Source organism: Chaetomium tenue (genome assembly GCF_020726465.1).
Source record: "Chaetomium tenue strain MPI-SDFR-AT-0079 chromosome Unknown F5144scaffold_4, whole genome shotgun sequence".
Taxonomy (NCBI): domain Eukaryota; kingdom Fungi; phylum Ascomycota; class Sordariomycetes; order Sordariales; family Chaetomiaceae; genus Chaetomium; species Chaetomium tenue.
The window spans coordinates 4,127,038-4,152,649 of NW_027117332.1; the positions used below are offsets into that span (position 1 = coordinate 4,127,038).

General features: G+C 56.4%; 9 protein-coding genes across 9 annotated transcripts; 4 read left to right on the plus strand and 5 right to left on the minus strand.

Annotated features, from left to right (window-relative positions):
* The first annotated feature begins 148 nt into the window (after positions 1-148).
* On the plus strand, positions 149-2,114 carry F5144DRAFT_256676 (uncharacterized protein). Its single transcript, XM_066783497.1, has 3 exons — positions 149-232; positions 341-659; positions 735-2,114. The coding sequence occupies exons 2-3, from the start codon at positions 419-421 to the stop codon at positions 1,922-1,924; spliced, it is 1,431 nt and encodes a 476-aa protein (XP_066643756.1). The 5' UTR covers positions 149-232; positions 341-418; the 3' UTR covers positions 1,925-2,114.
* A 2,281-nt stretch (positions 2,115-4,395) lies between these two features.
* On the plus strand, positions 4,396-5,181 carry F5144DRAFT_603355 (uncharacterized protein; the record flags this gene model as incomplete). Its single annotated transcript, XM_066791274.1, has 3 exons — positions 4,396-4,557; positions 4,623-4,849; positions 4,953-5,181. 3 exons carry the CDS (start codon positions 4,396-4,398, stop codon positions 5,179-5,181), a joined length of 618 nt encoding a protein of 205 aa, XP_066643757.1.
* Positions 5,182-5,597: 416 nt separating this feature from the next.
* F5144DRAFT_256723 (uncharacterized protein) lies at positions 5,598-6,609 on the minus strand. Its single transcript, XM_066783498.1, has 2 exons — positions 6,351-6,609; positions 5,598-6,291 (listed from the first exon to the last, which is right to left on the minus strand). The coding sequence occupies exons 1-2, from the start codon at positions 6,415-6,417 to the stop codon at positions 5,633-5,635; spliced, it is 726 nt and encodes a 241-aa protein (XP_066643758.1). The 5' UTR covers positions 6,418-6,609; the 3' UTR covers positions 5,598-5,632.
* Positions 6,610-6,716: 107 nt separating this feature from the next.
* On the minus strand, positions 6,717-7,903 carry F5144DRAFT_603357 (uncharacterized protein; the record flags this gene model as incomplete). Its single annotated transcript, XM_066791275.1, has 2 exons — positions 6,717-7,080; positions 7,137-7,903. The coding sequence occupies 2 exons, from the start codon at positions 7,901-7,903 to the stop codon at positions 6,717-6,719; spliced, it is 1,131 nt and encodes a 376-aa protein (XP_066643759.1).
* A 125-nt stretch (positions 7,904-8,028) lies between these two features.
* On the minus strand, positions 8,029-8,830 carry F5144DRAFT_650891 (uncharacterized protein; the record flags this gene model as incomplete). The annotated part of the gene is made up of 3 exons (XM_066793013.1): positions 8,029-8,111; positions 8,177-8,400; positions 8,466-8,830. Coding segments are annotated over 3 exons (672 nt in total), but the record flags the coding sequence as incomplete, so codon positions are not given.
* A 5,117-nt stretch (positions 8,831-13,947) lies between these two features.
* Positions 13,948-14,854, minus strand: F5144DRAFT_256756 (uncharacterized protein). Its single transcript, XM_066783499.1, has one exon. The coding sequence runs from the start codon at positions 14,754-14,756 to the stop codon at positions 14,115-14,117; it is 642 nt and encodes a 213-aa protein (XP_066643761.1). The 5' UTR covers positions 14,757-14,854; the 3' UTR covers positions 13,948-14,114.
* A 1,632-nt stretch (positions 14,855-16,486) lies between these two features.
* Positions 16,487-17,020, plus strand: F5144DRAFT_488589 (uncharacterized protein; the record flags this gene model as incomplete). Its single annotated transcript, XM_066785670.1, has 1 exon — positions 16,487-17,020. The coding sequence occupies one exon, from the start codon at positions 16,487-16,489 to the stop codon at positions 17,018-17,020; it is 534 nt and encodes a 177-aa protein (XP_066643762.1).
* Positions 17,021-18,835: 1,815 nt separating this feature from the next.
* On the plus strand, positions 18,836-22,395 carry F5144DRAFT_513182 (uncharacterized protein). Its single transcript, XM_066786575.1, has 2 exons — positions 18,836-21,546; positions 21,626-22,395. Exons 1-2 carry the CDS (start codon positions 18,932-18,934, stop codon positions 22,143-22,145), a joined length of 3,135 nt encoding a protein of 1,044 aa, XP_066643763.1. The 5' UTR covers positions 18,836-18,931; the 3' UTR covers positions 22,146-22,395.
* Positions 22,396-22,807: 412 nt separating this feature from the next.
* On the minus strand, positions 22,808-25,612 carry F5144DRAFT_256824 (sulfate transporter family-domain-containing protein). Its single transcript, XM_066783500.1, has 5 exons — positions 25,227-25,612; positions 25,026-25,171; positions 24,426-24,972; positions 23,509-24,362; positions 22,808-23,446 (listed from the first exon to the last, which is right to left on the minus strand). The coding sequence occupies exons 1-5, from the start codon at positions 25,471-25,473 to the stop codon at positions 22,844-22,846; spliced, it is 2,397 nt and encodes a 798-aa protein (XP_066643764.1). The 5' UTR covers positions 25,474-25,612; the 3' UTR covers positions 22,808-22,843.

A 25,612-nucleotide genomic window follows, 5' to 3' on the forward strand; every position in this document is an offset into this window, starting at 1 on the left:
GCTGTTTAAAGGACCTGTTACTGTTTCTGCTTTGACGGGTTCTTGTTTTGCTGTTCTGCGGCTTTCTTGGACAATTATTGGTTTTATTTGACTGGCGGTTTCGGCTTTGTTTGCGTAGACTGCTTTGACTGGCTGACTGGCTGCTCGGCGTGTGGTGGTCAGGTTTTGGTTGGGCTTCTGACCTCCGGGGCTGGTGGGTTTTGAGGTGCGGCAAAGCGAAACTGGGCAGCAGGTACGTTGCAGCTTTCTCACTTGTGCCGTGCGCCTAGCTTGCAAGTTGCAACGGAGTGCGGTGTGGGTTTAAAAGGTTGCTCCCGGTGCTCATCAACCCTGACTGCAGTTCAACTCCAACACACTCGCGTCGAATTGGTACTTTCCTGAAACAGTGTCGATTCGCATTACCGCGCAAAATTACAAAATGGCTACGAAAAACAAGCTGTTCCTCGGCTTGTTCGTGCACAGCAAGGCGCTGAACGAGCTGGAGTATCTGCACGACACAGCCGTGGGTGTGGATAAGGAAGGAAAGATTACTTTCGTCGAGAGGGATTGCGCCGAGAAGAAGGCGAGAGAGACGGTGCTTCCGCAGCTAGGGTGGAAGGACGCCGAGGTGGAGGTTGTCAAGGCGAAAGAGGGCCAGTTCTTCTTCCCCGGGTTTATTGGTAGGCCTCCCTGAAGTCGTGACATGTCGCCCACACCCAAAACTTTGATGTGGAGAGCACTAACGTCGCCCCCAGACACACATATCCACGCTCCGCAGTACCCCAACGCCGGCATCTTCGGCAACTCCACCCTCCTCAACTGGCTCGACACTTACACCTTCCCACTCGAAGTCTCCCTTTCCGACCTCGCCAAGGCCCGCCGGGTCTACACCCGGGTTATCCACAAAACCCTCTCCCACGGCACCACCTGCGCTGCCTACTTCGCCACCATCGACGTGCCTGCAACCAACCTCCTCGCCGACCTCTGCCACGCCCGCGGCCAGCGCGCTCTCATCGGCCGCGTGTGCATGGACGAGCCCTCAACCTCACCCGCCAACTACCGCGACGAGTCGGCCGAAGCCTCCGTCGCCGCCACACGTGAGAGCATCGCACACATCCGCGCCCTGGACCCAACCCACACGCTCATCCGACCCATCATCACCCCGCGCTTCGCCCCCACCAGCACCTTCCCACTGCTCGTCCAGCTCGGCGCCCTCGCCGCCGAAACCACCCTCCCCATCCAAACACACCTCTCGGAAAACCGCGCCGAGATCGCGCTCGTCAAGACCCTCTTCCCGCCGACCGTCACAGGCGCGGCCGACGACAGCTACGCGGGGGTGTACGACGCGGCGGGCCTGCTGACGGGGCGGACGGTGCTGGCGCACGCGGTGCACCTGACGACGGGCGAGGCGGCGCTGGTGGCGCGGCGCGGCGCCAAGGTCAGCCACTGCCCCGGCAGCAACACGGCGCTGGGCAGCGGCGCGGCGCGCGTGCGGCGCCTGCTCGACCGCGGCATCGTCTGCGGCCTCGGCACCGACGTCAGCGGCGGCTTTAGCCCCAGCGTGCTGGAGGCCGCGCGCGCCGCCGTCATGGTCAGTCGCCATGTGGTGTTTATGGGGGAGGAGGTTGCGGGGGAGGATAGGGAGAGGGAGAAGTTGAGTGTGGAGGAGGTGCTGTTTTTGGCGACGAGGGGCGGGGCGGAGGTGGTTGGGCTGGAGGAGCGGGTCGGCAAATTTGCGGTCGGGATGGAGTGGGATGCGCAGTTGGTGGGGCTCGGGGTGGTCGGGGAAGACGGTGAGGTTGTTGGTGATGAGGACGGCGGCGATGTAGATGTCTTTGGGTGGGAGACCTGGCCGGATCGGGTGGCGAAGTGGGTGTATAATGGCGATGATAGGAACACGAAGATGGTGTGGGTGAAGGGGCGGCTGGTGCACGCACGGAAGTAAGGTTGGCGGTGGAGGCACTGATTTTGGGGAGTGCCTGACTGGATTGGGCGGGATAGGGGTGTAGGGCAGACAAGTGTGAAAAGCAAGCTCCTGGCCACAGTCATTTCTTAGACTTTGGCTCCTGGATCACCGAACTCAACAAGTTTCGAGTATCATGTTGTGTGGGCGAGGAGAAGACTCCAAGCTTTGGAGTCCAGGATGGTGGCTTGATCGAGTATGTCGGCCATTTCCTTGCAAGATTTAGGTTGGCAAAACGAAACAGTGCATTTGGTCCCGGGTTGGAGAGGGGAATACGGTCGCCTGTTTGAACACTTACAGACAGGTCATGACATGCTCGTTCTAGGCATTTGTGGTTTGCACCCGAGTACCCGCAGATTCCATGTTTGGATTTAGGAGTTTTACCATTTTCTCGGTGTCAGTCAGTCATTATCAACCCGATCATGATTTCATTTGGATCAACTGGATTAAAACCCCACAACGCAAGTTCGGCCGACTGGAAGTACTGTCTCCCGGGTGCGGTTTTGGCCAGGTACATCCTTTAGCTCAAAGAAGCTAAACTCGAAAGGGAGCAAGAAATCAAGAAAAGATAAGCTTGAAGAGAAATTAGAAAAAGGAAACCGAAGCAGACTTTGGGCTCCCGAACTTTGTCGGCACCTACTGTGTACACTGGGAGCACGGCGCCCTCCCGGGGGGGGGGTGTGCATGATACCCCTGGGTCGTTACTGCTGTTGTGTTCACAGTATGTATTGTGCTGCCATCATGATTGGATTGGATTGCCGATCCGGCCATGAATCTGGGCCGCACCGATCGGGAGACAGCAGCATGTTGTGTAACCTTGGGCACGCTCGATGGCCCAGGGGATTTGCCACAGGGTCTGGCCGTTTGGAAGCTCTGCGGGAGATGCCGGCAGTGGTCGTCTGCAAAGATGCCTTGGGCGGAGATTGTACGTACGAAGTACCCATCCCATACTGTGTAGAACGAAGTCTTCCGTCATTCGCTGACACTAGTTGCCTAATTCAGCAAAGTTTAACCCTTGTTGATGGCACCCAGCTAAAAGAGAACAGAGGGCAACAAAAACAAAACAAGGCCAAGATCGCAGAAGAAAAGAGATGGGATGGTGTTCTGCTTCCAGATCCAACCTTTGAGATTCTCTTCCTTTCGTACCCCTTCTTTCATGATTGATGAGCAGCCAACATGGGTGATGCTTTTCTCCCAAAGAGGATGGGCACAGGCGGTCGAGGTGTATGCGATAATTAACGCTAATGTGTATGTCCCATCAGCCGCAAGAAGGCGCAGCAGCCAGGAATGTCATTTTCGGCTCGCATCTTTCTTCTTCGCCTGCCACCGTCTCCCGAAGCGTTTTGGAGCCATGCCACCTGGTCCCGTTTCCAAGACCGGGTCCGTCTGCGAACTTTTTTGGTCGCGGGTGCGACCTCGCGGCATGGAGACCGGGGGATGTCTCGACCCAGCTTGGCACTGCGGTTGTCAAGCAAACTGCTGGGATCGGCGGGGCGCATCGCCCGTAAGACGGAAGGACTTCCAAGCTGCGGCTTCAAACGGGCCGGTGATGATTTGCTATGTTTTATTTTCGCTTTCTGACTACCCGATTCATGAACAGAAATGCAACTAAAGAGCACCGCTCCAATTCTACCATTGCTCATGATCCCTCATTTGCGACAACTTCGGATATTTTCGGCACTCGCCCGCGCTAGTCGCCCGTTTTGTCCAGCGGGCTACTGCCGGTGCCAGGCAAGCCAGGAAAGACGGGAGCTCTCTGCGAAGCCATGGATGCATGGATGCGGTCACTGATGAGTTGAGCCAATGGGAGCCCCGCAAAAACGCCAATCAGGCAGTGCTCGCCAAACCCCGCCAATTTTGGCCCAGCTCATTTCTTGGAGGGTTTCATGGCGCATGGCCCTGCGTGGGGCGGCCTGGGCCTGGACCAGTTCCCGTCTTGTCGTTCCTCTCTTCCCAGGCGCAAACATTGGCTTTCCATCCTCCGATTCTTCCCAGTTTTCAGCCTTCGGCGGGCACATGGCGCGCTTTTTGGAATCGCGCCCTTTCAGCTTTGCCGTCTTGGCACACTGACCTCCGTTTCCTGGCTTCAAGCCCTGTGAGGCTCATGGTTCCGATGACCAAAAGTGCTGCGAGATCCCTGTCCCGTCGTTGTTTCTGGGACCCTGACAGTATGCATGGAGGCCTCTGCAGCGTCTGGTTGGACGCCGTCGAGCACGGAACGAGGAGACGGAGCTGTCACCGGGGGTGGTGAATAGTTACTGTGTAAGGTTAAAGTTGAGCACCCCCCGCGCTCGTTGGGCGGTGTGGCCTTGTCTTGCGTTTTTTTGTGTGTTTTCGTGTATGCCTCGTCATTTTTGTGTCGCAAACTTCGAGTCGCTGTCAGACTTTCGCCGCGCAATCCTTGTCGCTGTGAAGTTCGTTTTCCCACTCGTCGAGCTCAATAAAACATCGCCATGGCTGGCCAAGGTCTCCTCGCCGTCGGCGTTCCGCCGCAGCCTCTCTGGCTCCTCTACGTCAAGATTGCCGTCCTGGTCATCTCCCTCATCGTCCTAGCCCTCTCGGCCTATGCTCTATCGCTCTGGCCCGCCGGCGCCGGCGGGATGGACATTTTTGTCGTATATGCCTCCTTTCTTTCCCTTTTTTTGCCGTCTCGGTGGGTGATCTGACCCCGGTTCCGCAGGCCATCCTGAATTTCATCGTCTACGGCACGACCGGCGCCCTCGAGCTTTGGGCCCCCCAATACTTCTACCGCATCGGCGCCCTCATTGGCTACATCCTCACCGTCATCTTCTGGCTTACCGCCTGGGCTTGGTCGGCCAGCGACGCATCTGCTTGGATATCTTTGATCGGGTACAGAGCGCTCGGCGGAGCTCTAGGTGGTTGTGCTGGTCTCGGTGCTATTGCTTGGTGAGTAAAGCGCATCGCATCCCTGAATCGACGGGGCTTCTTGGGCCGGCTATGGCAAGGGCCGGGGCTAACATTTTTTTTTTTTTTTTTTTTTTTTTTTCAGGATCCTGGTCATCGTGCACCTCGCCTTCTTCATCCGCGCCAGCGTCGTCGACGATCCTGCCGGCACTGGACAGGCCGAACTCGGCCAAGTCAAGACCGAGGTTCCCCCCCAGCAGTACCCCCAGCCGTACCCTGCTCAGCAACCCTATCCTGCCCAGCAGCCGTACCCCGCCCAGCCGTATGCTCAGCCGCAACAACCGCAGCAGCAGCAGCCGTACCCCCCCCAGTAATGGGCTGACACCGGCGATATTTTCTTAACTGGTTGATGACTGCAGCGGTTGCTTAATGAGGGCGGGTTTGTCGGATCGCGATGGGTGGATTGGATCACTATGAGTGGGTGATGCAATTGGCTTCGCGGTGTTTGGCTGGTCTTGAGGAAGTGTTTACGGGGGTTCTTTTTGTTGTTTTCTTACACGCCCACACACGAGGTCCGGTTACTTGGAGGAGTGCGATGCGATCGATACCCAGGACGTCTTGAATACGATGCCATTTTTACACTACTTGCACATTCCCATTTCTTCTTGTCCGGTCGATACAAATGTTTGGTTCCCACACGAATAGAGTTCATTGACCAACCTTTTTCCGAAAATACAAATCCACATCACACCACACCACCACCACCTCCTCCTCAGCATCCCCCTACACCCAACCCCTGCTCAACCCCCCCATCCCTCCCTTACCTCAGAGCCTCACTCCCCCAACCCCACCAACAACCAACCCCGCAAAACTCAGCACCCCAGCCAGCAACGCCAAAACCCACCGCACGTGATTCAGCCGCGCCCACGCGCCCACCAGCTCCACCATGTCGGCGCGCTCCGCCCACGCACGCGCCGCCACCCCGGCCGAATGCCGCCGCACGCTCGGCCGCAACAACGTCGTGGTTGCGGCCGTCGTGGCCAACCCGTTCCTTCTTCCGTCCTCCTCCTCCTCCTCCGCCTCTCCCTCCTCCTCTCCCTCACGGTCTCCCCGGCCTTCCTGCTGCTGCTGCCGCAGCAGCGCGGCCGCCTTCCACTTGCACGCGCCGTTGATGCCCGGCTCGAAGACGAGGAAGGTGAGCGGGAGGACGGCGAAGGCGAGGGCGGCGGCGGCGAGGTGGAGGTGGAGGTGCTGCTGCTGGGGGTGTTGCGGGTGTTGCGGGTGGTTGGGTTGGGCGAAGGCGAGGTATAGGTTGGCGAGCACGCCCGTGTGGACCAGGGGCGGGACCCAGCGCGGCCCTTGCTGGTAGAGGGCGAGCCACTGGCGGGCGAGGAGCTGGCGGTGTGCGGTGGTGGTGGTGGTGGTGGTGGTGGTGGTGGTGTGCGCGAGCAGGTGCATGGTGAGGGAGTATTGGAAGGTTATGCCTGGGCGGGTGGGGGTTGGTTAGGTTGGTGTTTGGGGAGAGGGGAGGGTTGGGGGATACCAGCGTAGAAGGTGGGCATGGCGATACCTGCCCATTGGGCGATCGTGGTGAGAGCTGGGAAAGACATCTTTTGAGACGAGAGCTGGGGATACTTTTATAAGTAGCCTCTCTTTCTCCGTTGTTGGAGACTTTTAATCGCACGGCGGGCCCTCTGGTGTGTCCGGGTCGTTGAGAAGGCAGCGACTGCAATACCAAGGAAAAACAAACTTTTTCATCTAGCTGACTACCTAGTTAACCGTAGTGACAGTACACAGTTGGTGATTACGTCATGAGGTGCACACCGCAACAGAAACACAAAAACGAGGCGTCCCACCAACAAACCAACAACATCCTCATCGAGCCCGGCCGTGAATTGTGCAACACACGCTACTCCTCCGGTTCCTCTTTGGGGAGGAGGTTGTGCTTCACGAAGGAAGGGACGACCAACTCGAGCCCCTCTTCTATCGTCTCGACCACACCGCTGGCAAGGATTTTGCCAGCCAAGTCCATCAGAAGCGGGTGTTCCCATACTCGCGAGCCGCTCTTACGGCGTTCCTCTGTAGAGAGTCTTCTCGCCTCTCCGCCGATAGCGTTGATTCTGACTGCGATGGCCTCAATGAACAGGTGAATGAGCTCACACGTGCATTGCTTTACCAAGGTCGTGTCCCTCTTCCGTGTGACATAATACTCAACATCTTCCGCCGGCGTGGGGGTATCTCCAGTCAGTGTAGGGGTAGGTACGGCGCCGTTCCTGCGACTGGCTGTCAGCATCACCGTTCAAGGGTCATTGGAAGGTAGCACACTCACTCTGGTGGCTCGGGTGGGTAGATCAGATGCATCCCGAAGCAGGTGGTCGGACCAATCGATGACCACGGCGTGTCCCAGAATCCAGACCCAGGCCCCTCCTTGAACGCCAACATTCTGCATCCAGTCCACTGTGACAGCGTCTTAAGAGTTGTCGAGTCTGACGATGACCCTACTCCCACAATACGCCAGTGTAAGCCTTGTCGCTTGTAGAGGTCTTCGTTCCGGGACAACATCGATTGGTTGTCACCCAGCCTACTCAACCACAGAGAGAGCACAGCTTCCAGCTCTCCAAACGTTGTCTCGGCCCGGTTCTGCCACACCTGATCTCCCACTGAGTCTTGTATCAGCCCGATACTAAGCGCAAACGATTTCATTTCGAGGACCTTGTGCGGAAACTCCCCGGACTCGTTGCCGTGCGCCAGGGGAATTTTCCACTCGAGGGTATTCTGGTTGTGGGGCCCGGAATGGACGCCTGGCCTGTTGTCGAAAATCGGACCGCCCTTCCAGTCGATATCCGCGTGGTTCTCAGTCCTTAGCAAGTCGGCAATACCCCCAAGGGCACTTTCTAATCGCTTTGCCCCCGTGAGCACTTCGAGCCGTACGAGATGAGGCATCTCCTGCATGGCACGAGCGAACCTCTCAACTTCCACGTGCGGCCCAACGACCTCGGCCTCGCCTTGTGTTATGGGTTCGATTGAGCTTTTCCGGAAGTTGCTCAGTTGGGGTTGGGTGAAGGTGCCAATGATACTACTACAGCCCTGTCCCATGCTGATAGCATGCAGCCGGCCGGTGACCACCCCCCCACCGGAAACCCATTGCCGAAGCCTCTTTGGTTTCCTTGTACCGGAGTGAGCCTCTCGGGGGTGTTTCCGCTTGCTGTTGTGCGACGGTGTTAAGGCTGTCCGTGTTCGAGGCCGAGGATAAAGTACGCCGCCAATCGGTTACCCGCCTCCAGAAACCCCTTGTCGAAGAGCCCTTGGTTTTGTTGAGCCATTCTTCCATCCCATCTTGGGTGGTTGGAGGAAACTGGCCGCTCGCACTGATGGAGATGACGAGAGAGGCCAGTTCCTGCGTGTCGGTGACCTCATAGTTTGCGGGGATCTGAGCAAGGTAACCCCGGGAGATTGCCCGGACTATGGTCATTACGGCCATGGCGACGACCTGGGCCACTCCGGCCTTCCAACGAAGCGTCCATGTTCCAAACGGCTGAAGAATGGCGCCGGGAACCGTGAACAACAGCGCCATTGCCATCACCATCCGCATCCTATTACCACATGCATGGTCAGTAACAGTACAAGCGCTACGACGGGAGTGCGGGGTTGGGCTCACCACCAATGCTTCGTGGGGTTCTCATTTCGCAGCGAGACATAGACCGCCATGTCGTCTTCCCCGGCCTGCGAGGGCTTCCAGATTGCGTACGGGAGCAAACTCTGCCCTTCAACCGAACAATGGCGCTGGAGCCAAACCACAGCCGCTGGGCGGTAGTTCCCCAAACCCGTGCTGCTCGAGGCGTCCTTGTCAACCATTGTTGGTTTAAACGGGCAATACCGCCAGCACCGTTCCGTGGTAGCGGCATCCGTGATACACGCGGATGCGGCCATCCCTATAAAGGTCAAGCCTGCGCCAACGAAATAACACACAACCCCACTCCTTGCTTCTTGCGTGTCGAGGCCAGCAAAATGGCGAATGCAACCCCAGGCAGCAACCTGGACCGCCACCCCGAAGACAACGAGGACGGTCAGGGATTCAACGCCTAGCCAGCGCCGGCCGGGTTTCCGAAGACTCAAAGTCAAGTTAGGAGATCCATTTACCATGAACTTAAAATCGTCTGGCCGGTGCTCGCTAGGCTGAGGTTTCCAAAGAGAGCGTGAATCGGGTGGCATTGAATCGGGTTTAGGCTCTTGTCCGCCTTCTGCATCGTGCAAGGCGGGGGTCTCAGCGCTGGATTGGGGTTTCTAAAAACGGGACAGGTTAGGTAGCCAACGGATCATGGCATCGAGTAGTAGGCTGCTATCTAGGTAATGATGCCGCCATGGCTGGTAGAGATCCATGATTTCTTGCCGGTGAGAGAATGTCTGACGTGGCCGGTGAAGCCTGGCTGTTGATGTTGTGTTCTCGTGGGGAAAGGGCATCCCGGCCGTTTGACGCAGTCGAGTGGAGGGAGACGGGTAGCTGCTTCGATCCTCAGATGACCGGACTGCAAAGTGCCAGTGGGCCCCGGAATGTCAACCGTCATCAACCGGCCACCCACGGGGCCCACGGGCGAGGTAACCGGCCGCCCCCTGTTCTGGGATTTACGACGCGCTGTTGTGCTTTTATCGAGTGGCGGCATAACGTTTGCCCACACATGGGCCAACCACACAGTGTCGAGGTGTGGGAAGCGGCCACCACTGGCTTGCAATGTGATTGACCTGGGGATCTGTCATACCTGCGCATCTCACTTGCTGTTCACGATATATGGATGATGTGAGAGAGAAGCCGTAATATGTGGTGGGGTTTGTTACTAAAAGGGTCCCTGATCGTATTGATCCCGATAGGTTGATTACCTTCGCTTCGATGAATTCCAAGTTGTGCCTACTGGCAATAATTGATTTGACATTGGGAAGTAGGGGGACGAAACTACCTATTCGTTCGTGGCTATGCGATGACCAGCCTCATTGCGTCTGTTACATTGACAACATCAATGTCCAGCGGACATATACGCCATGTCTACTCGCCAATGACGCGTTCATTTCCATGTCTTTGCGTTTTTGTTTCCAAGAGATACCCTACATGGAATGTATATGGTGAGGTATTCAAGGGATCCAATGCTCGTTTCTATAATGTATAACACATCCGTAAAGGGTTTAGTATATATAACTAACGTGGTCCACCCCCAAGCGGCGCACACCCCCAAGCGGCGCATCTTTTTACGCGACACACCTTCCTATCTTCTACACAACTTTTCTCCCCAACCAAAAATGGCAATCCCTTCTAAAGAAAGCCAGATAATCTTGGCGATTGAAGCCATCCGGCAAGATAAAAAGCTTAGCCGTCGGAAAGCCGCGACAATCTACAATGTGCCTGAAAGTACTCTCCGCTACAGAATGAACGGACGAACGCCAAAGCTAGAGTCGCGTCCTGCAGCCCATAGATTGACAATCACCGAGGAAGAAGCAGTTGTCCATTACATACTAGACCTAGATACGCGAGGATTCGCGCCCCAATACGCTGGTGTTGAAGATATGGCCAATTTGCTACTCGCGCAACGCGACGGCGGACGTGTCGGTAAGCACTGGGCCGAAAAGTTCGTCAAGCGACAACCAAAACTCAAGACGCGTTTCAATCGCGCATACGACTTCCAGAGAGCCCTCTGCGAAGATCCAGAGCTTATTGGCGCGTGGTTCAAGCTTGTGCACAACATGAGAGCGAAGTACGGCATCCACGACTGCGACCTCTACAACTTCGACGAGACCGGCTTTATGATGGGCGTTATCTGCGCGTCTATGGTAGTGACACGCGCTGATAGACGTGGAAGGGGCAAGGCAGTTCAGCCTGGCAATAGGGAATGGGCAACGGCGATTGAGTGCATCAATGGCGAAGGGTGGTGCCTCCCGCCGTTTCTGATCGTGCAAGGCATGAACCACCTCGCAAACTGGTACACAGAGAGCAACCTTCCGCTCGACTGGGCTATCAAACCAACTTCCAATGGGTGGACCGACAACGAGACCGGCCTAGAATGGATCAAACACTTTGATAAGCACACAAAGTCTCGTACGAAGGGTGTGTATCGGTTGATTGTGCTTGATGGGTGTGACGAACCTACTCCAGGATCCTATCCTGTTAGGGTTCAGCTTCGGTGAAGGTAATCTCTTGAGGATGCTTAGGTTCGGTGCAGCCAAAGGGTGCACAACAATAGACTTGTCTCAACAGTAGGCTTGCGAGCTTGTAGCGAACTGTAGTTGTGATTGCTAACTGGAGAACTCCCAGAGCTCTCCAGGACGAGTGACTATATACTATCTAGGTCCTAGGTATCTCCGTACCTCTTTCTTGGGGAACGTGAGGAACGGTGGCCGTTCCTCTCGTTCCTTTATAGGAACCTTGGGAACGGTAGCCGTTCCCCCCGTTCCTCTCCTGATTGGTCTGGGACCCATTCTTAATGATTGGCTGGGGGGCGCTCTCCGCGCACCCCCCCATCGGGACCCTGCATGCGGCCATAACCGTGACAATGGGCATGAGAGTCACCTGTCGGCCAAATTCGAAGCCTTTTGCAAGCAGAACAACATTGTCACCATCAGCCTGCCGGCTCACTCATCCCATATAACCCAGCCACTCGATGTTGGGTGTTTTAGTGTCCTGAAAACGGCGTACGGTCGGCAAATCGAGCACTTCGTCAGAGCGCATATCAACCACATCACCAAGGTCGAGTTCTTCCTCGCCTTCAAAGCCGCCCACTTTGCCGCCATGACCGAGAGCAACAACAAAGGAAGTTTCAGAGGTGCAGGTCTAGTACCTTTTGACCCCGATTCAGTGATATCCAAGCTGGATGTCAAGTTACGGATGCCAACACCAACTGGTCCCCCCTCCGCCGCTGCCGATCCTTGGTCCTCCCAGACGCCACGGAACCCAACAGAGGCTGTCTCGCAATCCGAGTACATCAAAAGTCGGATTGCCCGTCACCAGGGAAGCTCGCCGACGCAAATTCTCACTGCTGTCGACCAGCTTGCGAAGGGGACGCAGGCGTTGGCGCACTCGGTTGCCCTAATGACGGGTGAGATACGTACCTTACAGAAGGCAAATGAGGCACTGAGCAAGCGGCGAAGGGCCAAAAAAACACGTGTGCGTCTTGGAGGATCACTTACTGTAGGAGATGCACATGATCTATTAGCCCAGAGAGAGGTGCAGGAACAGGTAGAGCGTGAAACCCGGGAAAATGGTGGTCAGCGGACTCGAACAGAGACGGCTCCACGGCGTTGTGGCAAGTGTGGAAAGCCCGGGCACAATGCGCGCACGTGTCAGGGAGATGTGGTAATGTCTGATGTATATAACTCTGTATAGTTTCGGTGTATTACAGGCGTTGTGGTGGTGTAATTAATGTTTCTTGTCGTGTGGTTGTGGAAAAGTGCGCCGCTTGGGGGTGTGCGCCGCTTGGGGGTGGACCACGTTATGCATATTAGTTAAAAGGATATTGTTCTGCTACATATAGGTATACATTGTGAGCAGGTCAATTTTTCTGACACACGCTCCGCCCATTAAGTAAATATCTTCTCATGATAAAGACTGATGTTCCAGGGAATCACATGTCATTGTTTATTCCTCAAAACCATATACGAAGTACATCCATCAGTGATGGGTGTGGTGTGGGTGGGGATTCCTGCTGCAAGGTTCCTGTTTGGTGTGCTTGGCCTAATCAAGCCTAGTCCCGAAGGCCTTACCCGTTTGGGCCGTTGCGATCCGACCATGGCCCAGGCCCACGGGCCCACACTCCACACTCCATACGGTACGCTAGAAGTTGATGGCCCAAGATGTACACAGTAAACCGCCGCCTGCCGCCTACCGTCTCTGTTTCTTGGAACCTCATTTTTGGGCCTGCAACGATGTTATGCTGGCTCCCCGACACACCAAACGGCTCTCGGCGATCAGTCCAAAAAGCGGCCTGGGGTGTCACAGGGTGTGTATGTCGATTGGGAAGGAACAGCCCCTAAAAAAGGTTACAAAGCCATGACCCTAGGAAATCTCATCCACCACACATGATATCCCCCGCTCGAGCTTACAGACGCTGATGATGATCGGCATTTTTCAAACCTCAACATGGAACGGTTGCACCCAGTCGATTGAAGCCTGTTTCATGAGGTCGATTCAGACAAACGCGAGCTGGGCGCGGGTGCAGTCAGCCGCATCAAACCTATCGACTGCATCGCACCGGAATTAAACGGAATGGCCAGGATTAGACGGGGCCCCTGTGGGCCAATGCAAATGTCCCGTTTGGGTGCATTCAGCGTGGGTCTCCTTTCCCAACATTTCCTCTTCAAGCCTCTCATGCTGCTGAGATAGCGCTTCCCAGTAGATAGAGCCGGTCGGAAATTGGTTGATGACCCGCAGAGCCCGGTTGAGGTGACCCGATGTTCCCCGGGCTCGTTCCTATGTGGGTACCTAGCCAGCCCGTTCCGATCAAGAGGAGGACTTAGAGGAGCATGAGATTTGAATTTCATGGCCCCATTCCGATCTAGAAGGAGCAGGGTTGAACTTCGGGCATGATTCTATGTTTAGGTTGCTCTCGGGCCGGGCAACGAGATCCCCGGTCCCGAGAAATGAACTTACGTATCTGGCTCCCTAGGGTTATCCGAAGGTGCGTGTCTCGCATGGTGGGCTTCCATCGGCCTGCCATCGCATTTGTCTGGTTGGTACCTTCGTATCTCCAAGGTCGAGGGGAACACCTGTTCGGGGCGACAGACAGAACGCTAAAGAGTTTCAACAACTGTTCACGCGAAAACACTCACTCACTCCATGACAAATATGTTACATATTGGTGAACAAATCACATGGGATACAGACATAGCAACATATTTGAGATCAATAAAGAATATAAAACGGCGGAGAAAAATAAATAGAGATCTGTACCAAGGAGGAATCGAACATGGGACCTGACGTAAGAAGACAACCATTTTCACAAGCCAAGCAGTAGACCACGGCACGTCGGCACCACACAGCCAGGGGGACAGTCATTTGGGGATTGTGTTGCACTGCCGTGGCACTTGCCCCATGGGTGATGCCCTCGTTCCAGGGTTTGTTGACACGTAAGCGCAGCATTTCGCGTATCGACTGTGAGGCTGATAATGTAAGTAGGTACCTATCTACACTTGGCCAAGACTCCGTCATTCTGTGACCACCTGGTCAGCCAAGAAGATTGCTGTAAGGCCAAACCCAAGAAATCCCAGATCTAAAACCAAGACACAACTCCGGCAACCACTCAACCATGTATATACTCAGTCCCCGCCATTACCACCGCCCGCGCCTCCTCCTCTGACCGCCACCCGCCATACCTTGCAGCGCGCCGTAGCCAATATTGCGCAACTCATCCAGCACCAACACAAACAAATACACCTTGATATGCTCCCACGCCCATTTTTTCAAGCTCGCCGGCGTGGCGGCCCAACCCACAACCCACAAGAACAGAATCACCCCAGACACCAACAGCCGCCGCATGGTCTCGCTACCGCCAAACTCAGCCATCAGCAGCACGGCCGCCTCGGCGAGTGCAAAGTGCCAGTAGTCGGCAGTGCGCCACACCCACAGCGGCGCGCTCCCGGCCGAGGCAGGGTCATGCTCGAGGCGGCCGTTCCGTAGGACGCGCGCCGTGCTGCCCCCTGTCGGCAGCGACACCACCACGGCGGCACGTAGCGACGCGATTGCCCACTGGAAGTAGAAGGCGCAGAAGAGAACGAGGCCGGCTACCAGCCGGTCCAGGAAGTAGGTTCCGGACAGGCTGACGGGGCCCGTCAGCCAGGACACGGGCGCGAATGGAGTCGCGGCCGTGTAGAGCAAGGCGACGAGCGCGATGGAGGCGATTCGGCGTGGGAGAATGGAGGTGCCGTTAAGGGCGGCGGCTGCGGGCGAGGGGGGCGTTTTGGTGGTGGTCATTTTGTTTTTTTCGTCTTCTTCTTTCTTGTTTTTCGTGGTGTTACCGAGAAGATGATGTTGTCGTGGAGTTGGATGAACGAGTGTGAATGGAGACTTAGGAAGGAGTTCTGTTACTCTGAGGAAACGATGGTGGGTATGACTTGATGAACGGAGCGATTAGGAAAGAACGCGCGTTCGAGTTCGAGGCAACCCTGATCAAACGTGGAACTTGGCATTGAACGAGAGGCTGGAGAGGGAAGAGATTGGAATGGGATTGCGCGTCGCATTGTACATATACTTTCCCCCATCTCCTCGTTCCATCCCCGGTAAATTGGTATGGTTGATGAATCTATGGTTGTGTTCCTGCTGGGACCTTGTGTCAATGGCGGAGCTAACGCGAGTTGGGAACGCGCAGCTCGTGGGCCGCTCTCGAGCCTTCATGGATGCCTATTGTGTGCCTGGAGCTGCCTAGCCCGAGTTCCCACTCGAACAAATAGTTCCTTTCGTTAATTTTAATTTACCGCAGCGGAAAATCCAGGAGGCAACTACCGTACTTGATGCAAAGCACGGTAATTTCAACAAAGTAAGGTAGGTAGGTTGCTCTTGCTCCCAACCTTGGAAAGTACGGTTGCTCTCAAAAGTCAGGTAAGGCACGGTTGCTCCTACAGGCCGGTGCAACTCGAATGCCCTGCCCACAGGCCAGTGCAATGTCAATGCCATAGGTACTAATGCTACACTCATAGGCTAGTGCAATGGTATCTGGGCTGGTATAGGTAGGCATTGGCATGGCATCGCACTGGCCTGTGGGTGTGGCATTGGTATGGATGGCATTCGCATTGCACCGGCCTGTGGGCATGGCACCAGCACCACCGACCTGCGGGTGTGGCATTGGGCGGCATTACACTGGCCTATAGGTGTAGGCATTGGCATTGCGTTAGTCGTTTAAGTTCCCGCCTCGTAGGTACCTAACTTCCTTTCCAGTTCTACAGCTACGTATTGATAACGATTAGAAATAACCTCCTTCCTCAATTAAAGTCTCTTTCCGTAGCTCAATTGTAAAATACCTTTCTCCTTTTTTCGTGATTTCTGTGTTTAATTCCCCGGGCGTGTTATGACTAAGGTATCTTTCTTCCAGTGTAATGTTTAGACGCCTAAAATAGGTACCTACCTACCTTAATGCTCCAGTTGATACAGTTGATACAGTAGGTTATAAATATAGAGGGTTCTTTAGAAGGTTCTGGTTTTTTAGGCCCTCCTCGGGTCTGTGCGCAACCGTGCTTTTCAAAACTGTCAAAGCAAGTATGTACGTGCCCCTGCCAAGCCCCCCTCCCCACCCCGCTGGGACGATCGAGGCCTGTCTCAACTGTAGATCTCTGGCCCTACGGGCGGTGCCGGGATAGGGTGCCCAAGTATGGATGAGTCGGAGTTTTGGCGTTGACCTCACTTTGTTGACTACCCCAAAAGCAGCACCCGGAGCATGCCGAGCGCTGCAGCTGCTGTAGGCTAATATGGCAGAGTTAACGTAAGATATTGCCAAATAATCTCGACGAGCATGGGGACGCTGCCATTGGGCGGACGAGGTTCAGACTGGGATACCTATTTATAGACACCGATTAGAATGTCCGAGATGGTTAGGTCCATGAAGACAAGGAAAAGCCATCATTATTTTAACAAGTCTCCTTTCCCTGGGATCAAGGGCTCTTTCCTTTTTTCTTCCACCAAGTAAGGTACTCAGACTCTCCCCGCTCAGCATGCATCACACGACACTCCTCTCCGCGATAGGATTCCTCCTCGGCATCCGAGCGGGTGTTGCGGCCCCCGCTGACTCCCCACCTTCAGAGGTCGGCCAACCCTGCGGTCAAACACTCGGAGACTGCGCCGGAAACTTAACCTGCATTCCCCTTTCGACGGACTGCACCCGGTGGGTCAACAGCTGGGATGAAGGATGCCCGGGCACCTGCCAGGAGATAGACATCTCCAAGCAACAAATCTACACGCTCTGCGGGGGCTGGTCGTTGATCGATGACTGCAACGAGCGTATCGAGAGCTGCATTGCCGATCCGAGATCTGCCGACTCGTGCGGGCCTTCGTGCGACGGACCTGGCATTTGCTGGCCGTTTGCTGAGATATGCGGAGGGGAGGAAAAGCTAAAGTGCCCTGAGGGGAAGGCTTGCTTTAACGACCTGGTCTGTCTTCCGTTGAGGTTTGGGTCTGACTACTACGAAAAGACATCGCTAGAGGAGATCCATAGGACCGATCAGGATGGGTGGCAAGGGGACAAGTGACAACATGCTCGACTATGTTAGGGCTCGAGTTAGGGGTTGGAAGAGCTGGGAGGAGTTGGGGACTAGAAAGTCGATTGTAGGCGAGGCGCTCTAGCAAATGCGTATCGACGCCGGGATAATGAAGGCAACGTTATTGCTCTTTTCTGATCAATCTCATGTTTGCGTTTGCGCGTTTTTTTCCCCCGGATGCGTGTTCTTGTGCTGGTGAAGGTTTTGGGTGCCGCACCAGCGCTACCGCAGCGGGGTTCTGTGGAGGGCAGACCGTAGGTACAGTACTTGCAAGTATGCGTCGCGAGAACAAGCTAAAAACCGGGCATTGCCGCATTTTGCGCTCAAAGCAGGCCCTGGCTAGCCGATTTTTGGCATCGATATCTGTTTCGCGGAGCCTTTGCGGACAAGTCACATCATGGAGCAGTCGCAGTGGGCGCACGCTCATTCATCATTCAGGGGCTCAGGGATGCAGTTTTACAGCGAGAACTTTCGCCCCAAACTTTGTGGCCTCCAACGGACCCACTTTTGCTAATAAGTTTGTTTTGTTGAGCCAACGCCCTTCTGTTCCTGGCAAGCTGGTCGACTCGGAGGAAGCGCGACTGGGGCTTAGGGCGCGTGGCCGAGAAGATTGGGCGGGTTCGCCAAACACCAGAGAGAGTGACAGCTCGGTCGGTTCCCGCTGCTGGGCGGCGAGTCGGTGGCTCCGAAATCGAAGGCCGCGAAGCCCGCTCTCGAGTGCACCTGCCTCAGACCGTTGAGGCGCCTGGGCCACTTCCTCCGGCTCTGGGGCTTCCCTCTCGGCGCAATTTTCCGGATTGGCCGGTTCGCTATTTGAATGATTAGATCCAAAGGTCTCGATAAACCCATCGTAAAAAAAACATGAATAATGCTAGGGAGGCAGTTTCAGGGCAACCACAATCGAGTTTGAGAGATACGACTTAGCTTGGAGATGCCCGGTGTGGATCTGATCGGTTAAGCTCCACGTGAAGACAAAGTTGATGATTGCAAGTTTACCTAGCATGACCACGCTTCCTTGTGACAATGACGGGAGTTTGCCACAACACCCCAAATTTGTCGCAACAACTTCAGGTTTGGTACAGGAAGGGCTGTAGGGACTAGTCACCTGCGAGGGACAGCAAGAAGTAGGCTGGGAACGCTGGCACCGGTTTCTTGAATACAAATACCTATATACCTCCATATTTCGGCCACACCTTTTGGCTTTTATGAACTTATAATCTTTGGAAGCGAATGGTCTTCTCAAAAAGCTTTTCTCAGAAGATATCTTGCCAGCTGAGCGTGTTATTCGTGCTTCGCTCAACGCGAGGCCGTCATTCTCCATGCCTTCAGCCAATCTTGAGACGTCTGTGACCGGGGGCAGGAAGGAGTCCAATCCACGCCAACACATCGGACCCGACGCCGCCGGAGCCTTCGAGAACAGCCCCGGCCCCGTCGACGGCTGGTACCTCTGGGCCAGTCCCTAGCACAGAGGCAGAGTCTGCGCCTGTAGTAGCATAGAGTGTACGCCTTGGGCTCCACTCCACCCTCAAGCCAAGTCCCGGGTGAATTCCATCTGAAGACACGACGCCAGGCCCGCCGGACACGCAGTCATTGACAAGCGGCACAAATCATGAGCAGTCAGATTGAGTTTCTAGCGTCGACAGGGTGCTATTCACAACTGTTCTGAGTGCGCTGTTCGTCGTCGCGCTTCAAATTCCAGATAGGTAATTTTTGGGGGCTTTGGTGTTTCGGCGGGGTCAATGCGCCCTGCCCCACCATACTTTTCCAGCCGGCCCACTAACGCGGTCCCGCCTAAGCACGCGTCTCCTTTTCAACAGCGATAACACCAACAACTACTTGTATTTTTGTTTCTATGAACACCACTTGACGGATTAATGACACAGAGCATTGGATTAAGTCACGATGCTTGCACAATCATCCCCCATAACCTTCCCTGACAGCTCCTCCCCTGTCATAGCGAAGAGGCCACGACCCGCCGACGCGCCGAAAGCTCTAAAACCTCGCGTTCTCGGCGGCTTCCTTGCCGACGACGACTCTGACGACGATGCCTTTTCCGACCAACCATCACCGAAGCGGCGCATGCGACAACGAGATGACAGGGACACACAAACTACTTCAAACGCACAACACCCCCACGCAGATGCCGAAGTACAACCCAGGGGAGACCTGAACGAGACCCTGCTAGCCGCCCAGCCCGTCGCCTCAACCCCACCCGACAGCCAGCTGCATGACGACTTTGGGGGAGAAGCAGAACGCTACGAACGTCTCTTTGGAGACCAGGGCTTGCAGACACTGGCAGCATTCACTAGCAAAGACCCGGTCCCGGCTTCGTACCAAATCTCGACATGTTCCGGTCAAACGATCCCTATCCGAGAACGCAAGCCCACCGCCGCAGTCTCCTACGCAAACATAGTAGCAGCGCGCTCTAGGACCAAAGACGGCCGCGCACACAAGAGCTACTACGGCATCGCCATTCACGAACTCATTGACAGCGCGAGCAAGGAACTTACCCGAGCGAGCAAGCCCGAGTCTTCAGCGGCGCCCATAACACCGCCCACCAACCCCGACAAGCCGCTTCGCTCCGTAGAGGCACAACATACAGACCCCAAGAAGTCCAAGCGGGCCATGCTGTGGACCGAGAAATACCGTGCCCGCACCTTCATGGACCTTTGCGGCGACGACTTAACCAACCGCCAAGTGCTCCGCTGGCTGAAGCGCTGGGACCCCATCGTGTTCCCCCAAGCGGCCAACAAGAACAAATCCACCGTCAGGCGCCTCCACAGCGGGCAGCAGCAACAACAGGGCCAGCCGGGCCAGCAGGGGCAGTCGCCCGAGGAAGAGAAACCCCACCGCAAAATCCTGATGCTGCACGGGCCGCCCGGTCTTGGAAAGACTACCCTGGCGCATGTCTGCGCACGTCAGGCCGGGTACGAGGTCATGGAAATCAACGCCAGTGACGAGCGGAGCAAGGATGTGGTCCGGGGCCGGATTCGGACCAGCCTGGGTACCGAGAGCGTCAAGACGGTGGAGCACAAGAAGCCGGAGCTGGGGAAGCAACCCAAGGTCGCCCGCCCGGTGTGTGTGGTTGTGGACGAGGTCGATGGCGTGGTCGGCGGGTCCGGGGGGTCGGGGGAGGGTGGATTCGTCAAGGCGCTGATCGACCTCGTGCTGCTGGATCAGAAGAACAGCACGGGAGGTGCAGCGACGGCGGGGGCGGGGCGCAGGAAGAAGAAGGGGGATGACTTCAGACAGATGAGGCCGCTGGTGCTCATTTGTAATGACGTCTACCATCCCTCGTTGCGCCCACTGCGGCAGTCTGGCCTGGCAGAGGTCATCCATGTCGGGAAGCCAACCGTCGAGGCGGTGGTTACCCGGCTGAAGACCATTTTCGAGAAAGAGGGTATCCCTTGTGAGAAGGACGCTGCACGAAAGCTGTGCGAGGCCGCATGGGGCATGACTAGCGGCATCGATGCCAAACGGGGGGCGGAGGGCAATGCAGAGGGCGACCTTCGAGGTGTCATGGTGGTAGGAGAATGGGTCGCCGGTCGGCTGAGGGCGACTTCCCCGGAGATCACCCCTACGCTCACTCGACAGTGGCTGGACCGCCATATCATCCACGACCTCGCCCACGGTGGGGGTGGTACCCGAGGCCTCGGACGCGGCGGTGCCAAAGAGGTCGTCACTCGCATTTTCCAAGAAGGCGCGGGCTTCCCAAAACCGTCCGTGCCGGCCCAGAAAACCACCAAAGCCACTCGCCACGAGCAACCTCAGGCCCAACTCGGTTTCGCCGAACAACAAAAAAAGTACGCCATGACCCGCCTCCGTGAGATGATCGACACGTCGGGCGAAGTCGACCGCATCATGACCGAGATCTTCCTCGAATACCCGAACCGCGACTTCAACGACGACTCCTTTTTAACCAAGCCAGACCTAGCTTACGAGTGGTTGCATTTCCACGATACTTGCTCCTCCCGCATATTTTCCAGCCAGGAATGGGAGCTTGCACCATACGTCAGCCAACCCATCCTAGCCTGCCACCACTTCTTCGCGTCGCCACGGCGGCACCAGCCTCAGACAACGTTCGGCTACGGCGGGAAGTGGGGTGAGGCGGCTGATGACAGCGAAGCCAACGAACCACCCCTTCCGTTCTCGGGCCCGCGGGCGGACTATGCCGCGTACGAGGCCGAAAAGGTCAACCGCGCCGTGCTGCAGGGGATTCACGCCCAGCTGCCGCCAACCTTGATGCGCGCGTTCCGCAGCCCTGAGCACATCGCGACCGACTTCCTCCCCTACCTTATCCGCCTAGTCTCTCCCGACGTGAAGCCCGTCATGGTGGGCGGAAGCAACGACAAGTTTGGCGCGGTCGCGTCGGTGCGGAGGGAGGCGGAAAAGGCCATGGTCAAGCGTGCCGCACAGGTACTGGCCGAGGTGGGCATCGCACTGCACAAGGGCAAGATCGAGCCGGACACGGCCGCTGGCCCGGCGACGCGGACGCAGTGGGTGTACCGGATGGAACCGTACGTCAAACCACACCCCCACACTTCCCCTAAGCACCCCCTTAACAAAACAAAACAAATGCTAACCCCAGCCGCGCAGGGATCTCGACGCGCTCGCCACCTTCGAGACCGCCACCGCCTACCTCCTCGCCTCCCACGCACCCACCCGCTACGCAGTGCGCCAGGTGCTTGACCAGGAGCTGTACAAGACCCTTGCCCAACGGGACAGCGAAGCGCGCCAGGCCCACCTCAAGACCGGCGGCGGCGGCAGCGGCGGCGGGGACCCGCACCAACCACCACGCAACAACACCTCCACCGCCAATCATTTTCTCACCCCCCTGCAGCAGAACCGCCGGACGGACGAGCACCCCTACCCAAACAAGAACACGACGGCGGCAGCGGCGGTGAAGCGCGACTTTTTCGGGCGTGTCATTGCCGAGCGCCCGCTGCGGGCAACCGGCGCGGCGGAGGATGGCAAGGCGAGGAAGATGAAGGGCCGGGGAGGGAGGGAAGAGGCGGCGGGTGGTGGCGGGGGGATGGTGTGGGTGACGTATCACGAGGGCATGAACAATGCGGTGCGGAAGCCGGTTTCGTTGGAGGAGTTTATGAGGGGGTTTTAGGGGTTTGGATTTTGGGGGGGTTGCCTGACTGGCTGACTACTTGCTGTGTGGGTGGGCGGGGGAGTGGGAGGTCAGTTCACGGGTTGGGTTGTGTGTGGTGCACTAATATCCTGGCTGGCTGGATGGCTCAGTCTGTATGTATGTCCTGTCTGTCTGGCTTCTTTGTATGATGGAGTAGAGCTAGATTTCTTATGAGTGTATGCAATGATATGTGTTTATGACCAAGCTTGCTGTCTTGTCTTCGCAGAACACGTCACTATTGCGGTTTGTTGAGACGGAGTGTCGTCGGAAGGCGAACCCACTTTTGCGGCTCATCCGGCCGGCTTGGCGTCGATGTCGATCTGGGGCCCGGCGACCGATCCGGCCCCACTTGGTGGCTTTCGCCCATGCTGGGTGTCTACAGCACGATTGGCTGCTGTGCTGCCCTCCGTTACACAAGATCTGGAGAAATGCACAGCACAGAGCAGTGGTGGGGTTCATGCACATGGGTACTTATTAGGGGGATGCAACGACCGAGGGAGGGTAATGTGCCCAACAGAACGGGTGCCACGGCGCCCGTCAACCTTGTATTGCGAATAAATGTCAGGTATTCCAAAACCAACAAGCCGATGTCGGGTACCGCTTGAAAACCAAAAAGATCACTCGTCGCCCAAAAAAAGAACCCAAACACACGTAACCAAAACCGCGTCTATCCCCTTCTATTCCCGTCCGCTCCACTCCGACCCCCTCCCCTGCAGGTTTTGAACCGTGCTCGCTACCGCGGTCTCGATATCGATGTGGAAAAATGGCCTGTTCACCCCATAGATCGGCACCAGCCTCCTCCCACCAACATTCTTCGACGAAACAGGAGACACCTCGGCATCGGCGCCAGCAGCCTCAATGTCGATCTCTCTCGCCTTGGAGCTAGTCTCAGCCCCCTTCAGGCTCCCACCGGCTCTCGACCAGTCACCACCAGCGTCCGCGGCACCAATCAGCGGCTCCAGTTCACTCTTGTCGTCACTTGAGGGCGCGGAACCGACAATGACACGGTTGCGCCTGCTGTCGGTGCCGAACCCACTCGCGACGAGCGCGCGCTTGGTCCAGCGGTTGGAGACACCCGCAAAATGCCACTCGACATGATCTGGGGCGGCGTAGCGGTTGAACTGGTTGCGTAGATCGATGAGGGCCTGGGCTGCGGTCACGTCGAGGGCGTTGACGCCAGTGAAATCGAGAATGACGGCGCGCAGGGTGGGGCGCGCGGCAATCTCTTCAGTGTCGGTGGCTTGTCCGCGACGGGGGCCGGGGTCATTCCACGGGCGGTCCTGTTTGGGTTGTTAGGGATCATGATCAATGGTGCGCGGGGAGCTGATGGGAAATGACTTACGCCGATCTTGTCGTACTTGTTGAGCTGGGTGCGGCGCGTATGCTTGAAGATATAGATGGTGAGGTGATCAAGGTGCCGAGCAGAGTTGATATAGTTCAGGCCTTCACCAAAACGGTAGACGAACACGCCGGGATAAGGGGATTTCATGTTGATTTCCGGGTTCGACACGTCGTTTCGATTGAGATCGAGGAAGGCGGTGTGGCCTCTCTCAGCAGCAGTCTCCCCGGTAAAAGCGGCACCGCCCCGGACGCTGTCCCTTGTGACGGTTTGCACATTCACCTTGCCGAGGAACCGACCGGGGCTTTTTGCGATGCGGAAGAGTAAGACGGCGGCCGATGCGCCGACGGTGACGTAGATGCCATTCTCGATTGAAGTGAAAACGGAGACGAAAACACCTGCGAAGAAGATGACAAATTCGAGTGGGGAGGTTTGCCAGTACTGGTAGACTTCTCTTGGAGGAGAGATAAGGTCGCCAACCGCATGGATGATGATGGCGCAGAGCCCGGCGGATGGGATGTAGAAGAAGACGGATGTCAATGCGTACAGAGCCAAGAGAACAATGATGGCGGTGAAAATGCCGGCGAGAGGGGTCCTGACCCCGGCTTTCGACTTGATAGCTGTCCGCGAGAAGGACCCGGTAGCCGGATATCCGCCGAGGAATGGGCCAAAAACGTTGGTGAAGCCGATGGCAACAAGCTCCTGAGAGGGGTTGATGATGTAGTTGTTGACACGGCCGAACGACTTGGAGATGGATATATGCTCAATCAACAGAACCAAGATGGTCATCGGAATGTCAGGGCCGAGAGCCTGGAGAATTTCGATGTTGAGTTCAGGGGCACCGACGTGTTGGAAGCCTGAGATGAGAGCAGGTCAGCAATGTAGGCGAATGGCTATGCAATGGTGGAGGTGCCACTTACCACTCGGAACTGGCCCGAGGATCTTGAATTTGGCCTTCTTTGGGTCGGTGACCGTGCGGTTGGCTAACCAACTGACAAGGATATAAAGGATAACAATGAAGGCCATGCGTAGCGTTGAGAGAAAGAACCACATCTTTTGGCGGCGGGGGTTTTTCCTACCCATGTAATTGCAAAACCAACGAATAAAGTAGAGGCCGAACAAAGCAGACAGCCCCATGGCAGCGTCCAATTTAGCCTTGGGCAAGCCCTTAAGGGTGTCGATGATGACGAGGTAGGTTGGCTGGCGCGTGTTGACATCGGGGATGCCCAAGAGGCCGGGGACCTGACCCGAGGCGATGCTGATGGCGGAGCCCGTCATGAAAGAGCCGATAGCGACCAATGAGATGAACTCGACGAGGAAGCCGAACCTGATCAACCCCAAGAACAAGAGGACGATACCGGAGATGAGGGCAAGACTTCGGGCAATGGTCTCGGCGGCGAGGTCTGGGTGTGAACTTTGCACGTTGATGACGATGTTCCCAACAATGGTGGACATGACAGCCACCGCCTATGGAATGATTAGCGCGTGAAGCAGGTCGCAGCGACGAGGGGTAAACGCACGCCAATGGTGATGTCCTTAGACGTCGCGAAGGCCCAGTACAGAATGAACCCGACGAAAGACGTGTAAAGACCAAACTCGGGAGGCAAGTTTGCAAGCTTGGCATAGGCCATACCCTGCGGCACGACGACGAAACCAACCGTGACGCCTATAGCTGTTAGCCATGCCTCTGCCGAGAAGACATGCATTGAATCGGCACTCACCGGCGATGAAATCACCCAGTAGCCATGTCAGGTTATAGTGGAAGATCCACCCGATGAATGGGAACAGCTCCTTGAGATACGCGACGGTTCCAGGTATTGTCGGGAACAGGTAGAGCAAGGCATCGGCGACATTTGGTTCCTCCTCGACGTAGGAATCGTCGGCGTGGAAAGCCGAGTCGTCAACAGCCAAGGCGGGGTCGATCCCGAAGAACCTCTTGACGCGGTCGGTGCGGGTATCCGGAGCCATGTTGGTCGGCTGCTGGAGTTCGGGACGCGTTGAGATTGAGGTTGCAGCGGGGAGGAAACGATGATCCGCAGGTTGGGTCTTATATCAATGCGAAAGAAGACTTAGCTCCACGTGCTGGATTAGGTGACCCCCAAATGCG

What these genes read in the sequence shown, in the direction of transcription:
- F5144DRAFT_256676 (XM_066783497.1), top strand. Translation starts at nt 419, where the DNA reads ATGGCTACGAAAAACAAGCTGTTCCTCGGCTTGTTCGTGCACAGCAAG. An exon ending in CTTCTTCCCCGGGTTTATTG is followed by an intron (nt 660 to 734) that starts GTAGGCCTCCCT and finishes CGTCGCCCCCAG; the next exon opens with ACACACATATCCACGCTCCG.
- F5144DRAFT_513182 (XM_066786575.1), top strand. Translation starts at nt 18,932, where the DNA reads ATGCTTGCACAATCATCCCCCATAACCTTCCCTGACAGCTCCTCCCCT. An exon ending in TGGGTGTACCGGATGGAACC is followed by an intron (nt 21,547 to 21,625) that starts GTACGTCAAACC and finishes CCAGCCGCGCAG; the next exon opens with GGATCTCGACGCGCTCGCCA.
- F5144DRAFT_256756 (XM_066783499.1), bottom strand. Translation starts at nt 14,756, where the DNA reads ATGACCACCACCAAAACGCCCCCCTCGCCCGCAGCCGCCGCCCTTAAC.
- F5144DRAFT_256723 (XM_066783498.1), bottom strand. Translation starts at nt 6,417, where the DNA reads ATGTCTTTCCCAGCTCTCACCACGATCGCCCAATGGGCAGGTATCGCC. An exon ending in CATGCCCACCTTCTACGCTG is followed by an intron (nt 6,292 to 6,350) that starts GTATCCCCCAAC and finishes CCACCCGCCCAG; the next exon opens with GCATAACCTTCCAATACTCC.
- F5144DRAFT_256824 (XM_066783500.1), bottom strand. Translation starts at nt 25,473, where the DNA reads ATGGCTCCGGATACCCGCACCGACCGCGTCAAGAGGTTCTTCGGGATC. An exon ending in ACTGGGTGATTTCATCGCCG is followed by an intron (nt 25,172 to 25,226) that starts GTGAGTGCCGAT and finishes TAACAGCTATAG; the next exon opens with GCGTCACGGTTGGTTTCGTC. An exon ending in CCTCGGGCCAGTTCCGAGTG is followed by an intron (nt 24,363 to 24,425) that starts GTAAGTGGCACC and finishes CTCTCATCTCAG; the next exon opens with GCTTCCAACACGTCGGTGCC.